The sequence below is a fragment of the Carassius carassius genome, chromosome 2 (genome assembly GCF_963082965.1).
Source record: "Carassius carassius chromosome 2, fCarCar2.1, whole genome shotgun sequence".
NCBI classification, from domain to species: Eukaryota; Metazoa; Chordata; class Actinopteri; order Cypriniformes; family Cyprinidae; genus Carassius; species Carassius carassius.
Window position 1 is genome coordinate 12278365 of NC_081756.1, and position 17086 is coordinate 12295450.

Below are 17086 nucleotides of genomic sequence, written 5' to 3' on the forward strand. Positions count from 1 at the left end.
CGTCATCCTGACTTGGCAACACACCTGGAACATCAAAACGTGAGGAGGCAGTGTGTCGGCATCTGAACAGGCTCTGATACTTAAATTCAGTGCCTGGCTGTCATGACAATGAGGGCCATGAATGCCATATGTGTGTGTATGACCCAGGGAAAAAGGAAATTGCTCTTTATAATGACAGTTTGGTGGCTGACTGCCAAGTGGCAAACAGCCAAAGTGGTGCTCTATCCACCTCCCATCCCCCCTTAGGAAGTGGAGCTAGGCTGGTCAGCAAGTCCCTCATCCCTGAGTCACTCATCTCAAGTCTGTTTTGAAGACTTCCAAGGGTTCTTAGTAGCCTGATGATGAGGTAAATGATCATTTTGTGCAGGGGGCTATCCCCGGTGTTGAAAAGGTGGAGGTTGTCTCTTCAGAGTGCTGGGGGTAGAATCCGACCCATGTCAAGGCAAGATGTGTTTAATGGCCTCCATCTGTTTCTTAACTGTCGATAATTGCTGGGCAAAATCCTTGACGGTGTCACCAAAGAGACCAAACTGGGAAATGGGGACATCAAGAAAGCAAACTTTCTCAGCATCCAGCATCCCCATCAGGTTGAGCCACAAGTGGTTTTCCTGGACCACTAGTGTGGACATCACCCTCCTCAGAGCCTGCACCATGAATTTTGTAGCTTGTTGGGCATAATCAGTCACTGAGCACAGTTCCTGCATCATTTCAGGGTTGGGGCCACCATTGTGCAGATCTTTTAAAGGCCATGTTGCAGGATAACCACCACTTTCGATTAATGGGTACATAATTTACTCAAGATATGTATATAATTTTTAAAAGGTCTTAAAGACCTTTTTTTTACGCAACTAGGTGATGACGTCACGTTGGGGAGAAGTCGAGGAAAGGTAGCCTCAGCCTAGTATGATTCCAGACAACCCGTAACCCGTGTTTTTCCAACCTTAAACCCTTGAAAGTGCACTGGAACGGCAGTCAAACCCATGACTTCCCACCCATGAACTCGTGTCTCGTACTAAATCGATGCACTCCGAGTTCCGAGGTCACACAGCACACGAAACAACGATGGCAGCCCCTACGAATAATACTGCCTACGGATGCAGTGTTTATGCAAGTGGTACACGTTGAAAAAATGATTTTAGGTCAGTGTAACGTTGCAATAAAATAAATAATCTAGTTACAATTCCTTGCGCTCAGAAAGTTTGGCGTAACTTGCCTGGAACGGTACAAAGTCGTTAGTCGTGGTATGAAATAGTGATGACGAGCTCAAAAACCTGCCTGAAACGCAGCATCAGAACTATAGCGACTGACTGGGATGAGGAAGAGGTGGCAAGAACCAACATGCATGATGGCCCGTAGCCGTATAATTTCGAACCAGCCAGACGTGAGAGGGCAAATGAGGAATTGCCAAGAACTGTTGTCCGTCAAAGCTAATTAAATGAATGGTCCAAGGAGAATGAGTGGAGAGTTGGTGAAGTGTCCTGGTGAGTTGCTGGACTAGAGAGTATGACACAATAATGACACATATATTTTTATCTGTCATTGAATAGCACAGAGTGAAAAATCAACATTTTCTTTATATCTAGTGGCAGTGATCATGACGTTAGTTCAAATAAGTACCGGTAACCTTTGTCATAGTGTCGTAGTACTGGTAAACTAAAAAAGGCATCCTGCTAGCTATATGGACGTTTCTAAGCGTTTATCTCTTCCTCCGGGTGAAAGTGTTGTTGCAAATGTAGCCGCGTGTCTGTCGCTGTGTTTGGCAGGTGCTTGTGTGGGCAGTGCAGTCCCATGGAAACTGCGCTGGAAAGCTTGTGCTGTAGGTAAGTGAGTGCGTTTGGGTCACTGTTGGTTGATATCACTCTATCTATCGGTCTATCTATCTATCTATATATATCTATGTATTTATCTATTTATCTATAATCTGTATACTCTCGTCTCTCTAGTCACTCTCAATGCTCTCAAGGCGGGCTTTGGTAAATTCTCTCCCCAACGTGACGTGATGCAATGCATTGTGGGGGAAAGGAGACCGCTGTAAGATATTACATACTTATATTATATTCCGTTTTGTGATACCCAACAACATAAAATACAATGGATAACAGTTTAAATGTTTATTACCAACAAGCAAACTGCACAAATTCGTTAAAAAATTAACCCTGCAACATTAACATCTTGGATAGATAGACCTGCAGGAAAGCCATGGCGTGCTGGGCGGAAACAGCTTGTCCAGAAGCAGCAGAAGTTCTCGTGACAAAGGATGGGGTAAAATACACGCCCAGGACAGGAGTCTCGGATGACGGTGTTTTGTGGGCACAGATGCACTGCAATCGCTCTCTCCACCTAGGGGGCCTCTGTAAACCCCCACTCTGGACCAGCCTCAAGAGTGATGAGAACCGAGGTGCCGTGTACTGTCTTCTGGCAGAAAAAGGTGCCTTCCACAATTTTGTCAACTCCTCATGCACTACCATGAAAAAAAGAACTGGGGCAAAGCAAAGCTGTGTGTCCCGCTCGGAACCCAAGAGCCAGTCATCCAGCCAACAGAATCAGTCGTCTACTGATGATGCTCTCAGCTGCATGGATAAGTACGGCCGTCATCTCAGTGTTAGCCTCAGAATGAAACAGAGCACCCAGAGGTGCAGCTCCAGCTGACTCATCAGCTTCTAATGGTACTAGCGCACTCTCTGATGCTGCGATCGACAGCTCATCCTCCTCACGAGCCCCGAATGAGAAATTACACTCTAGCTGAAATGATCTCTCAACCTCATCAGTTAACTCTACTGGAAGACTAGCTGTGGGAGGAACGAGAGGTTTGCAGAGATTCACATGGCAAAGCTATTCTCATGAGGCCTCCTTGCTTTTCCTCAACGCATATCACAGAGACCTTTTACATGAAAATAGAAGAACCAGGATGAGAAGCAGCTGAGTCATTGCCGTTTAGAAAAGAATGTGAGTAGCGAGTGCAGCATGCCTATGGGCATGTCCTCACTCGAAGGACATAACCCAACCACAATGGTTGCTTCAGTGTGGGCATGGCCCACACCAGGATGCTCAGGGCATGGCCAGCTATGCAAATTTTGCTAGCCAATTTCATTTATCTTTTCTCATTGATGTCAGAAGTGTCTGGGATCCCAAGTGCGACCCCTAGTGTTGGAAGTTCAACACAATGTCAAAGTGACCGACTGAAAGGGAATCTATGTTTGTTTCATGAGTCATACTCAATTTGTCAACCAAGTGGCAAAACACATGACAAAGAAAACACCAGAACAAACCTGTTAAGTATCACAAGTAGAGCGATTATCTGTGAGCGCTGGCATGAACTGTATGAGATACTTACCTGTATATCATTGTGGGGATTCCAGTCAGAGTCAAAGATGATGACTGTGTCCGCAGTGGCCAAATTGATTCCCAGACCGCCCGCTCGTGTAGAGAGAAGAAAACAAAACTGACATGCACCAGGAGCTGTGTGACAGAAAGAGAAAGGGATCTGATTTGTAAGATTTCATCATACATTTTGGCCACCCAAAAAGTCATGTCATCATAACAAATAACAAAATGATTAAAATCTCAATAAAACGCAATCACTTAACCCCAACACCACAAAACAACAAAATAAATTCTCCCACCAACACAATAGAAAATATATAATTATGGCACAACTGTTGTTCAAATTTTTATATATCTTTCAAATCTTTGTAACATTCAAATTTAACAATGATTCCAGACTTTATAATGCTTTAAACCGAGATATAATATCGCAACCATGTCTGTTCTCAAGTAATTTTGCCCTTGTAAATGTCAAGTTCTTCTTGCTCAAGAATAAAATTAATCAACTGCCATTTTAAGATAAGAAATTCAACATTTGGCATAAACTTTTCTCCACATCTGAAAACAACTGACTCAATTGCTCCAAGAATTGAATAAGTCTTACCAACAAATAAAGATGATTTCTTTTTGCCATGGCATCTGAATAGTTATTAAAACTAAACCTCTGACTCAGTGGTTCTCAAACATTTCAAACCAGACCACCCTTGTTCATATCAGACCATCTAAGTACCACTAAACGCCAGTGTTATGGTATACTTTTCCGTGTCATATATCACCTGAAAGCACCACAGGATCACTGCTCTGGCTAATTCTCTAGCTGTATCCAAAACACCAAACAGAAATATTACTCAGTTAATTTATGTACAAAATATAAATGCCTAGTGAGCTGTACTTACCATTAAATCTGTCAATGGCTTCCTGTCGGAGAGCTCCAGTGATGCCTCCATCAATTCGCTCATACTTATAACCCTCATAATCCAGGAAATCCTCCAGCAAATCCAGCATCTTGGTCATCTGAGGGGGAAACAGTGTGTAAGAATAAATAAGATCTAGTAAAACATAATGAAATCAAAATGTTCAGACCAAGTACCATATCTGATAAAAATTAGACCATCCAAGTAACACCTAGCCTGTCATGAGATCCATGTTACACTGTAATTATTAGAAACACAAAGGTGTTTAATTTGAAAATGGAGCAGCAATTATATATATATATATATATATATATATATATATATATATATATATATATATATATATATATATATATATATATATATATATATATATATATATATATATATATATATATATATATATATATATAAATAAAACTAAACACCATTTAAAAACCATTATAAGTTGCAATGTTCCACCACCACCTGGGGGCACTAAACAACCACAATTTGGGAGCTCATATAATAACAAATACAGAAAAGCTTCTTATGTATAAAATACAGGTTGAGTGAAAGTATTTAAATGTGTGTCTGTACCTGAGAGAACACTAGCACTCGATGGCCTTGCTCTTTCAGTTTTCTGAGCATTTTCTGCAGCAGCATGAGTTTCCCAGAAGCCTTAGTGAGACCTGAACCTTCATACGCTCCACTTGGTGTTTTGGGAGCTTCCTGTAACACAACAAGACAGCCTATGATACACACGTGCACAACAAAAACCCCTGTCAAACACTAAACACAACTATTATCTATTATCTTAAACATATTAACTATTATCTTAAACATTTCAATAATATTCGAATAACATTTTCTGACAGCAGGTGGCAGTATTTCACACTAAATAAATCAATTTGGCACCAATCGAAGATAGGAGCAAGAAGAGTGAAAACTCCATCCAAATGAAAGTTTTTTTATCGCTGTCAGAAATACGGTGTGTATTCTTACGTCAGAAGCGACGGGGAAGAGGTAGGGGTGGTTGCAGCACTTTTTTAGATCCATCATAATGTTGAGCAGAGACACCTGGTTCCCTCCTCCCTTAGAATTCAGCGCCTCGAAATTACGCGTCAGAATGAACTTGTAGTATTTTCTGTTTATACACAGTGTGCACATAAAAACATATGAAAATAAACTGGCATTCACAGTAAGAAATTTATGTAAACAATCTTAAATTATCTTGATACTAAATACATCAACACATTTTGTTTATGAAATCAATGTTGTATGACTTACTTCTGCATGGGGCTGAGCTCCACTCGGACGATCAGCTCAGTTTTGGCCGGCATGTTCTTAAACACATCAGCTTTGAGTCTCCGGAGCATGTGTGGGCCAAGCAGGTCATGCAGTTTCTTAATCTGGTCCTCTTTAGAGATGTCCGCAAACTCCTCTAGAAAACCCTCTAGATTACTGAGGGACAGAAATAAAGCGATGCAGTAAAATTAATTAGAGCATTAAAAGTGTCTTGTCTGTCAAAAAGTATCTGGACACTTCAGCCACACTAAAAATGCATATCATATAACATAATCAGCCAAATTCTTTTTAGGCAGCTTTTATGGTTTGTTTGAGAATATAAATATTTTTTTTATGTGTATGGTCATACTTGAAGCGGTTGGGCGTCAGGAAGTTGAGCAAGTGGAAAAGTTCTTCCAGGTTGTTCTGGAGTGGAGTTCCTGTTAGAAGCAGCTTATGGTCTATCTTGTAGTCATTCAGTCTCCTGAAGAACTAACAAACCAAAACATCATCAGTTTTCACTTAATTGGAAATATACAAGGTGCTTTACTAACCAAGCCTAACCATGTGCCTTAAAGGCCTCAGTAGAATGTGTTACTCATTTTCTGTGCCTTTCTGAATTCGGATTTAGATTTCGGGCACATCCCTATATGAAACCATGATGTGCGGGCCAATCACAAACTACTTTACACCTTTTTGAATGAAGTTTCCAAATGGGAGTAAATTTGTATAAAGGTTTTCACAAATACAGTTATTAGCACAACTCACTAAGTTGTTTTAAGCAACAAATCAGCACATTAGAATGGTTTCTTAGGGATCATGTGACACTGTAGCCTGGCGTAATGGCTGCTGAAAATTCAGTTTGTCATCAGAAACTATTGTAAAATAAATTAAAATGTGACTCTGGACCACAAAACCAGTCTAAAGTCGCTGGGGTATATTTTTAGCAACAGTCAAAAAAATAATTGTATGGGTCAAAATTATCGATTTTTCTTTTATGGCAAAAATCATTAGGATATTACGTAAAGATCATGTTCCATGAAGATATTTTGTAAATTTCCTATCGTAAATATATCAAAACTTCATTTATGATTAGTAATATGCATTGCTTATAATTCATTTGGACAACTTCAAAGGCGATTTTCTCAGCATTTTGATTTTTTTGGACCTTCAGATTCCAGTTTCAAATAGTTGTATCTCGGCCAAATATTGTCAGATGGAAAGCTTATTTATTCAGCATGATGTATAAATCTTTGAAAAAATGTATAATTAAGAATGGTTTTGTGGTCCAGGGTCCCAAATACAAAACAGTTACATCATTCAAATTTGTTTTACTGTATTATTATTTTACTGTGTGGTAAGACAATTATTTCAAATAACAATAAACTTTACACTATACACAGTGTAAGACAAATTACATGCAAAAAAAATTGTTTTAGACACACTGATCTATATTTTTTCCCTCTATGACTTTCTTAACTTAGATAATGATTGAATGAAAATGTGTAATAGCCTTATTAGGATGGTTTCAAATGCTGTTTTTTTTGTGTCATCTTCAATCTACGGTGTTGCAAAAAATCCAAGAAGTAATTTCCTGTCCTGTATTTAATTAGAATGAATCATGCAAAGACACACACTCTCAAACCAGACAAAATTTGTACAAAAAACAGGAAAACCCAACTAAATCAGTGTACCTTGGACTGGTTGTTTTTGAGGCGGTGGGCTTCATCCACTACAAGACAGGCCCATTCAATGGACTTGAGAACGTTCTGGTCTATGGTCACAAGCTCATAGGATGTTAACAACACATGGAACTTAATGGGAGCTTCTCTCTAGAGGGACAATGGGTAGAAAATGAAAATAATGTTTAGAGTAAAGTCACTTTTACAGCACCATATGACATCCTTTCCCTCTTCTCTCATACTATGGCTCCTTTCATTCTGCCATTTTTTTATTTTCCTTCTCACATTCTCCATCTTTGCATTTCACCACCTTCCAGCGCTCATCTCCTCTCCTTCTCACCTGTAATTTGAAGGTTTTTTTTCCTCCCTTCACTGCCGTGTCATCAAAGGTGAACTCATTCTCACGGATGATGGCCCGGCTGTCCTTGTCTCCGGTGTAAGTGACAACGTAGAAGTCAGGAGCCCACATCTCAAACTCTCTCTCCCAGTTAATGATTGTGGACAGTGGTGCGCTCACCAGGAACGGACCTTTAGTGTGTCCCTGCAGAGAGAAATGGACAGAGAGGAACACAATGGGAGAAACAAATATAATGAGAGGTTCAAAAGATTACTTGTCATTTAACATTCACTTTTGTAACCTGACCCTCACAGACCTCTTTAAAGAGTGAGTAGAGGAAAACAATAGTCTGGATGGTCTTGCCCAAGCCCATTTCATCAGCCAGGATGGTGTCTGTTCCCTGAGCCCAGGAGAACCGCAGCCAGTTCAGCCCCTCCAGCTGATAGAGATGCAATGTACCTCCCGTCTCTGTCACAAAGTCTGGCTGCTCCTCATACTTGATTGTCGGCTGAAGGAAGAAAGATGGGGAGAGAAAGGTGGTCCTATCTGCCTTAAAAGCTAAAAAATCTAACATCATAGGAGGTCAAAATAGATGGCAGTGGGCAGAAAAAAGGTGTAAAGAAAGAATAAAAAAGTTTTGTGGGCTGCTGACAGGTAGATAGACAGTTCAAGAAAACAAATATAATCAGATAAAGAATGAATCAACAACATAAAAGAGTGGCTTTCAAAATGTGGTATGCTACACAAATCAATAGTTTTAAAGCAGGGATGCCCAACCCTGCTCCTGGAAGGCCAGCATTTAGCTCCAACTCTAATGAAACACCTGAACCAGCTAATCAAAATCTTTAGGTTTACTGGAAACTTTGTTTTAACTTTTTTACTATTTCAAAATAATATCAACAATTTATTCCATTTGGAATTTTATGTTTATTTTTTTCTCAACGTCTTTAATAATTTAATAATTTAAATATAGCTTTGCACAGGCACAGCACTGCATGCCACAATGTGTTCCAAACACCGAGAAGAAAGCAGCAGTTATTGTTATTGTTTGGCCTCAAATTATATATATACACATGTTAAATGTATCAATCATAATTCATTTTGTGATTCCAACTATGTTCATCAATAAAGCAATAGTTATAGGGGAGGGGGGGTAAATATGATTTCAGTTCAAATTATGATTTAATGTGTTTTTTAGAATTTTAATTTAAAGTTAAATTATGGATAATATATTAAATAATACTAATTTAATTTACTAAAATATTATATTAATATTATCTATTATTAACTTTATATATTATTATATACTTGGCCACACGTAACTTAACTTCTTAATTTAAAATATTAATAATTTAGTAAATTAAATACTACATCATTCCTTGGTTGAGAAGCGCTAGTCTAGCAGCAGCATGATTTATTTTAACTGCAGGATATTACCAATATTATTAAAAAAAAAATTATATTATATATTATGTTTAAAAAAATTTCAGGTGCTAAAAACACATGGGGAACACCGTTCTGACCAGGAGTTTTCAAACCTGTCCTAGAGGCCCCCCAGCCCTGCACACTTTATATGTCTCCTGATTTAACTCATCAGCTCGCTAGTAAACAATACAACACCTGACGGGGTGTCTGATCAGAGAGGCATACAAAATGTACAGTGCTGGGGGGGGGGCTCCAGGACAAGATGGACTGTACTTGTTTGACTTAACCACAGATTTGAGTAAAAATGTTACTTGGCCTTAAAAATATTATTCCAGAACCACTTGAATAAAAGACAGGGGTGACACTAACGTCATTAACAGGTGTGCTTGGAGCATCATCATTCTCCTCTCTCCTCCTCATCTTCCTTGGCTTCTCTGGGTCTTCCTTCATCACTTCCTCCCTGTGAGAAAAAAAGAACCAAAACACTGCTTATTCCATCATCTAATATATGCTGCTAGAAAACAACGATTCTGTAAGAAATCATAACCTTGGTGATATCATGTACAACTGTACCTGTGTCTCCAGTACGCCGCTTTGTGCGGACCAAACTCAGGGATGTCCAGCTCATCTCTCTCCCAGGTGCACTGGTCATAGGTCAGATCTCGCCATTTAACCAGGTAGTGGTAGTTGCCCTTTTTATCCACACTGTGCTCAAACACACAAATACATCAACTGTAATATTCTTACAGTACAAATTATTAGTATATGCAGTATAATGCAGTAGATTAAAACAAAAAAAACACACACCTGTGATTGATTATTCTGTGCACCATCATCCACTCAGGCTTGATGCCATATCTGTAGTACTTCTCTTCCAGAATGGCATATTGAGGGTCTTTGGCCCTTCGCTTCTCACTCTTCCCAGAATCCTCCTCTCCCCCCGAGCCATAGTCCAGACTGGGTGGCTCATCCATGTCTGTTTTCCTCTGATAGTTCCGGAACATCACAGAGTGGAAGATCTCGAGCTGAAGAAGGACAGATATGGATAAGGGAAAAGTTTGCATCCTTTAACAGTTTTGTCTGTCTCACACTGTCGTACTCTCGCACCTGTAGCTCTGTGATCCAGGTGCAGTGCCAGTAGGACTGTCTTGCTAGCTTTACAAAGAATTCTCTCTCTGGACGACCCTTCATAGGCGGAGGGGGCGGTGCATCAGGGGGTGCATCTGGGGGTGGAGGGACAGGAACTGGGGCTGGTGGATCACCCCATCGCCAGTGCAGAATTTTTTGTACTCGCCCTTTTATTGGGGGACACTAAAAAACAGATGACAGAAGTTGCAGATCATATTACATACTTCCACAAGACAATCATTCATTCATTTGCAAAGTATAAATTACAAATTAAAAATCGCAAGCTTATGTCTATTTTCCTTAAGTAACCTAATAAATTACAAAACAATCACTAAAGACAAAACCAACCACAATAATTTTGCACCAAACTAAAATCACTACAAGTAACTCGACTCACTTACCGCAGCTAAGCACATCTAAAATCAACCCTTCTATTTATATACTTTATATTTATATAAATATACTTTATTTTATTGTGTGTATTAGGAAACATAAATTATTAAAATAAAAAAAATAAAATAGCTATATATACAGTACAGACCAAAGGTTTGGACACACTTCTCATTCAAAGAGTTTTCTTTATTTTCATGACACTGAAGGCATCAAGGGCTATTTGACCAAGAAGGAGAGTGATGGGGTGCTGCGCCAGATGACCTGGCCTCCACAGTCACCAGACCTGAACCCAATCGAGATGGTTTAGGGGTGAGCTGGACCGCAGACAGAAGGCAAAAGAGCCAACAAGTGCTAAGCATCTCTCGGGGAACTCCTTCAAGACTGTTGGAAGACCATTTCAGGTGACTACCTCTTGAAGCTCATCAAGAGAATGCCAAGAGTGTGCAAAGCAGTAATCAAAGCAAAAGGTGGCTACTTTGAAGAACCTACAATATGACATATTTTCAGTTGTTTCACACTTTTTTGTTATGTATATAATTCCACATGTGTTAATTCATAGTTTTGATGCCTTCAGTGTGAATCTACAGTTTTCATAGTCATGAAAATAAAGAAAACTCTTTGAATGAGAAGGTGTCCAAACTTTTGGTCTGTACTGTATACAGATGATTTCATTCCTGTGAAGCAAAGCTACATATTCAGCAGCCATTATTATTCCAGTATTCAGTGTCACACTTCATTCTAATATGCTGATTTGGTGCTAAAACATCTCTTATTATAATAATATTTCTTTGAAAACTGTGATACCCTTTTTCAGGATTCATTGATAAAAAGAAAGTTTGAAAAAAATAGTACCCATTATTAAAAAATTAAATAATGAATGTAATTCTTTACTATAACTTTTGATGCATTTAATGTGCCTTGCTGAATAAAAGTATAAAATTATTTAAAAACTTGGTGACCTCAAATATATTATATATATATATATATATATATATATACACACACACACACACACACACACACACACACACACGGGTGTAAATAAACACATACACACACACATATATATATATACAGGACGATTGTTCTAATTTTAAATTAAAAACAACTTCTTTGTCTTTTTAAGGCTAATTTCATCACTAGCATGATATGTATTCTAAACACCCATAATAAAATAATATTTTCACACATTTCTCCTTAGTTAAACAACATTACAGTTTGACTAAAAATGACAATAAAAATCTGTTCATGATATTTACCTTGAATTTCCGTCTCTTCTTCACACATCACATGTCTCATATTTCATCTCAAGCATGCTCTCCATGGACTCCATTGTAACCAAGTACGCTAACTTTTGAAAAAACTTTTCAAGGGCCAAAACTGTTTGTCAATGGTGACTCCACAACTACAGGTCAGCAATCCCATAAGTCATTTATTTCACAATAAATATTGAAATGGTTTGTGTTTCTATTATCATAGTTTTAATTCTTAGTTTTAAATTGAATGTTTGGGTCTGAGACATGAGGAAAACAATAAACTGTGTAAATTTAGCATTTAAGACACTTGAAAATGAGAAAATATTAATGATGGAGGTACTGTTTTCAAGACACTTTCAATACAAAAAAAAGAAATAAACATTAAGGCTTCTGACATAAAATTGGCAGTACAGTGGTGGAGCATTACTCACAGTGCAGCGTGGACAGAGCCACTCTCCGTTGGGGATCTCGGGCATTGGGGGGTTCAGGCAGTGAATGTGATAGGATGACGGGCAAGAGTCACAGCACAGCAGCTCTCCTCCATCCTTACACACACGACAGAACTCCATGTGATCATCCTCCTCTTCCTCTCCACCCAGCCCTGCCTCCAAATCCCGGACATCATCACACTCCTCTTCAAAGTCCTCAAACTCTTCTTCCTTTGCTTCCCACTGGATTCCTTCTTTCTCCTGAAAAAACAAAACAAAAAAACATGCACTTTCATAACAATGAATCTAGGAAAGCTTAATCTGAAGATCTTAAACAGGGGAACAAAAAACTGAAAAAAAGTTATGATTTATCTCATACTATATCCAAACCAACATTTTTTGTTTGATGTTTATTAATGATTCTAATATAAAAATGCGGAAAATGTATCAGATGATGTCTGTAACTCTGTAAGGTTGGGTGGAGGTGACTCACACAGTGAGGGCAGCTCCACTTGCCCTCGGGGGCTTTCTCCAGCTCAGGCTCAAGACAGACCAGGTGGTACGCTCGAGGACAGGTGTCACACAGAATGATCTCTCCTCCCTGCTGACAAACCTCGCAGTAGTCCTGATGGTCAGTCTCATAGCCATCGCCATCCTCATCACCCAGCAGCGCTGGTAGAAAAGCAGACAGCGAGAGATTTTAACCCTCTGAGGCATAATTTCCATGCATTCAAAAGATTTTAAAAGTGATTTTTAATCATTAAAGGCACTGATATACATCACACAAAAACAAAGAGCAGAATTATGTTACATAGTTTTTAACAAAATCAGGCAAACTTGCAAGAACAATTTGCTCTGGCTGGTGAACACCTTCAGACTATCATTGATTAGAGGTGATTATGCACCAGACAGGTGTGCTCTGGGGCTCCGCCTTCTTTGACAATAAAGTCTTCTCACATCCGTGAGTAAAGACATGAACACACAGGAGAGATGCCTTATATTAGATATTGAAGTAGTAACTTGTATTGTGTCAATATGTGTGTTGTATTTTTATGTGTCAACTCTGAAAAGCCGCTTGTTTTTATAACAATCTATTGTATGGAGTGCTAAATAAATAAACTTGACTTGACTTGACTAGAGCACCAAATTACAGAGCTGGTGCAAACATATGCATGTCGATGCTTTCTTAACATCTGTTTTCTCAACACTGTCATTTTTGTTGTTTTTTAGATTCTTATTGAAATGAAAGTATTTACATATTCATCTAAGCGTAACTCTCAGCAACATGGGCAGGATCAGCATTTTCACTAACAGTATAAAAAAGCAAAGGTATTCAAACTTCTTTTTTCCCCTAAGCAAAGAACTTCACTGTGAGTATATAACGACATTAAGGGTGTACATCCAAACTACAATGGCTGATTATCTTTAGTACTTACCCACAATTCTATGGGGATGAACCAAGAAAGGTTAATTGCAATGAATGAACAATTGTGGAAAAACTGTGTATGATTAGTCTTGTTTTCACGTCAAAAGGAGTTTTTTGATTCTTGATTTAATTCATACATCCAAGGGTTAAAAAAAATATTTTTAAAGACAAATCCAGAATAATGATAAAGAAAAGTAAATGCCTCACCCTTTTTCTTCTTCTTTGCTGGGCGACCCCTTTTGTTCTTCTTGACCCGTCCCGAGCTGTCAGAGCGGACTGAAGAACTGTGAACGCTAGAGTTTTCCTGCTCAGAATCATCCTCATCCACCTCCTCACTCTGCATAACAACCACACACATGATCAAACACAACCACTGCACCCAACACACATTTATGTGCACACATATTGCACACAAACTCTCACCGAACTACTCTTCTTCCTCTTGTTACCAAGCGCTCCCAGTTTAATGCGCAGAGGTGCCATTTTCTTGGATTTTGGCTTCTTCTTATCTGAGACACGAGGACTCTTACTGCGTTTCTTGAAGCCAGGGCCTGTGGATAGCCAATAAATAGGCAATGTTAAAATTAAACAGTATTTTGTGTAGATGCATTCAAAATAAAAGACTAAAAACAAAAATCGAATTTTGAGATATTTTAGTATTTAAGGATTTAAGTAACCTTAATGTAAAAATATGGGATAGGAGCATGCAGGGTAAGGATTTCTTTCCACTGGCCCGATTGGGCCTATGGTTCAAATTTTTACATGTCCTGACAAAAAAATTCACTGGCCCAAAAAATGTTTTGAAGAAAACAAGAATTCTTTATATGACTTTATCAGATTTCAAGTTCTGATTTCTTTGTGCATATTTAATTAAGTAGTGCCTCATTTGCATATTTAAACAACATTTCAATAAACGTGATACAAAACAATTGTCTTAATGTGGTGTGATTAATCAACTGGGGGAAATCATGGTGCTATCTATTAGTTATTAGTGTATTAAAAAACACACATTTTTGATGCTGTGTGTTTATATAACAAAGCGAATTAACAAATCCTGTACTGAGTACTCCTGTACTGTGACCTCTTACCTTTGCCCTCTTTGGTCTTGGCCTTGCGAAGTGGTGGTGGCTGAGGTGGAGGTTCAGGGGAGGCTGTTGCTGCAGAGACCTGCTCAGCAACGGCTGCTGCGGCGGCTGCTGCAGCAGCAGCAACGGCTGCTGCCGAGCCTTTGAATGGATTATTGGAGCTGAACTCTCGCCATTTGGCCCCCAGAATTGTCATCATCTTGGACATGGGGATTTTTGGGTTCTTCTTAGCAATCATGGGTCTGCAGAAGATCAAACATTTAATACAGAAATGTTGCTGCAAAGGAACTACAATATATGAAACCCTTGGTGAAGGTGAGTACCTCATAAACTGGCTGAAGGCTTTGTAGTTGGTTAGTGTGCGGTAATCTTCTTCTGTGAATGTGTGATCGACATCCTCCAGTCCCCACTCCCTAGCCAGCTGGGCCGATGTTTTCATCTCTACCGGCTAGAAGAGAGGCTTCATCATATGGCTGTCATGGTGAGGATGGGTTATAAATATCTGGAAACATCTGCACACTAGAGTCCACTACATGTACATGGATCAGTAATTAGGTGTTTTGTACATTATCGTGGACATGCAACAGCTAGAAACACCATGTCACTGTTTGTACTTGTCAATCTTTCATCATTTCTGGATGCAAGCGCGAGAAAAACCTCTGATTGTGTATTTGCATATGGGTTCAGGAATGTGTGAAAACCAAGGTTTGTGTATGCAAAGACACATTATATCGAGTAAATTTCAAATACAGTACTAACACTAGTTCTGCAGATAAAAGCGATTCATATTTTTATACACTGTAAATACTAACATCTATCTTAAATTCATTAAAAGGTACAATTTGTAAGATATTTGCAGTAAAATATCCAAAAACCACTAGTCTAGTGTTATATATTTTGTCCAGCTGATTACTAACAATATCTCTAATGTTTTCAACAACTTGTAAATCATGAGAAAATTCCCATTCTAAACAGTGACACAGGGCAGTGCAGTCGCCTGTCAATGACGTTAGTTCCCCTTTGTAACCGCCTTTACTGACGTAGAAACCACATGACAACAGTGTCGTGGACAAATGCGGAAGTAGCTTCGTGACAAACTTCAACTAGAAAGAGATGCCGATCTCGCTTGTGTTTTACTCGACAGGTGAGTTGTTTTGATTCGTATCTTTACAGAAAAACCTATGCTATTATATCGATCAACAAGATTAGTATTATGGGGCATACACACCAAACGCGGGGCATCGCATCTCTAGACCCACACAAGGATGCGTCTGATCCATAGTCTGATCGCGTCTTTGCATTGACTTTGTATGTAATCTACTCGCGAAAATCGTTGAACTCGCGTTTAATCCATGATTTATCTTTCCGTCTGATAGATGGCCGTCAGCGGTTGGGTAGAAGACAACAAATCCCATCATTCCACGCTCCTTTTTAGTGTCATCAAACCATGCGATTGTTATTGTTTTGATAGTGCACCCTCTAGTGGCAGGTCCTACAACCTGTACCTTTAAGGGGATAGCTTACCAAACAGCTGTTGGTTTCCAATGACTTTCACAGTATGAAAAAAAAACCTCATCAAAATACTCAAAAATACTATGGTAGTCAATGGGGACCAGAAACTGTTTGGTTACCCACATTCTTATAAGTATAATCTTTTGTGTTCAGCAGAAAAAAGAAATCATACCAGTTTGAAACAAATGGAGGGTGAGTAAATGATGACAGGATTTTCATTTTTGGGTGAACTAACCCTAAAATGCTTCAGTTCTTACTAGTTGATCTTAATACTGTTTCAATGTTAACCCTAAGGTTGCCCTTAACAAATTAACTAATTGATTAAAAACAGTCCTAATCAAACATTACTAGAAATATTACAATTTGGATTCATAATCTCAAATTTCAAAGTTCCTTATTTGGTTTATTTAACTTATTTATTTTAAAATCCATTAAATCATGAGTTCTGAAATGATCAAAATTGAGACAGTGGGAAACACCCACTGGCCCTTGCACTTAAAGAATTGAATTATGAATGCTTTGTCAAATCAAGGGAATTTATTATGGGTCTGAACTCTTTTAAACTCTTTTGTTTTGCTGTAGCTTGTACTCGTGTTTTGTAAGAAGACAGAGTTAAGGTGATTGGTTTTCCTCTTGTGAACTTGAACCCTGTTGATTTTTAGCAAGCTGTCTCCATACAAATAGAAATATTTTAAATAATTACATAATAATTGATACTTTAATCATAGATCTGAGTTATATTGAGTTAATTCACTAAAGGAATTGTTCACCCAAAAATGAAAACTTGCTGAAATTTTACTAATCGCTAGTTCATCCAAGATGTAGATGAGTTTGTTTCTTCTTTCTTGGTTTTACTTGTTAACTAGACAAAAGCAATATTATGGATAAAGGATATTGTATCAATGTTTAT

The 17086-nt window shown here is 38.5% G+C and overlaps 1 protein-coding gene across 4 annotated transcripts in view; it reads right to left on the minus strand.

Moving 5' to 3' along the window:
* The window catches only part of LOC132103072 (chromodomain-helicase-DNA-binding protein 3-like), a 55411-nt gene that overhangs the window by 34581 nt on the left and 3744 nt on the right, over positions 1-17086 (minus strand). For all 4 annotated transcript variants that reach the window (XM_059507898.1, XM_059507890.1, XM_059507882.1 and 1 more), the window contains exons 4-22: positions 14988-15112; positions 14668-14906; positions 14003-14130; positions 13787-13916; positions 12647-12825; positions 12157-12414; positions 10056-10259; positions 9756-9973; positions 9522-9653; positions 9318-9408; positions 7840-8031; positions 7527-7727; positions 7199-7336; positions 5875-5996; positions 5508-5681; positions 5223-5364; positions 4818-4949; positions 4221-4338; positions 3335-3459 (exon numbers count right to left, since the gene is read on the minus strand). In XM_059507898.1, the coding sequence (XP_059363881.1) occupies positions 3335-3459; positions 4221-4338; positions 4818-4949; positions 5223-5364; positions 5508-5681; positions 5875-5996; positions 7199-7336; positions 7527-7727; positions 7840-8031; positions 9318-9408; positions 9522-9653; positions 9756-9973; positions 10056-10259; positions 12157-12414; positions 12647-12825; positions 13787-13916; positions 14003-14130; positions 14668-14906; positions 14988-15112 (3048 nt within the window). The remainder of the gene's footprint in view (positions 1-3334; positions 3460-4220; positions 4339-4817; positions 4950-5222; positions 5365-5507; positions 5682-5874; positions 5997-7198; positions 7337-7526; positions 7728-7839; positions 8032-9317; positions 9409-9521; positions 9654-9755; positions 9974-10055; positions 10260-12156; positions 12415-12646; positions 12826-13786; positions 13917-14002; positions 14131-14667; positions 14907-14987; positions 15113-17086) is intronic.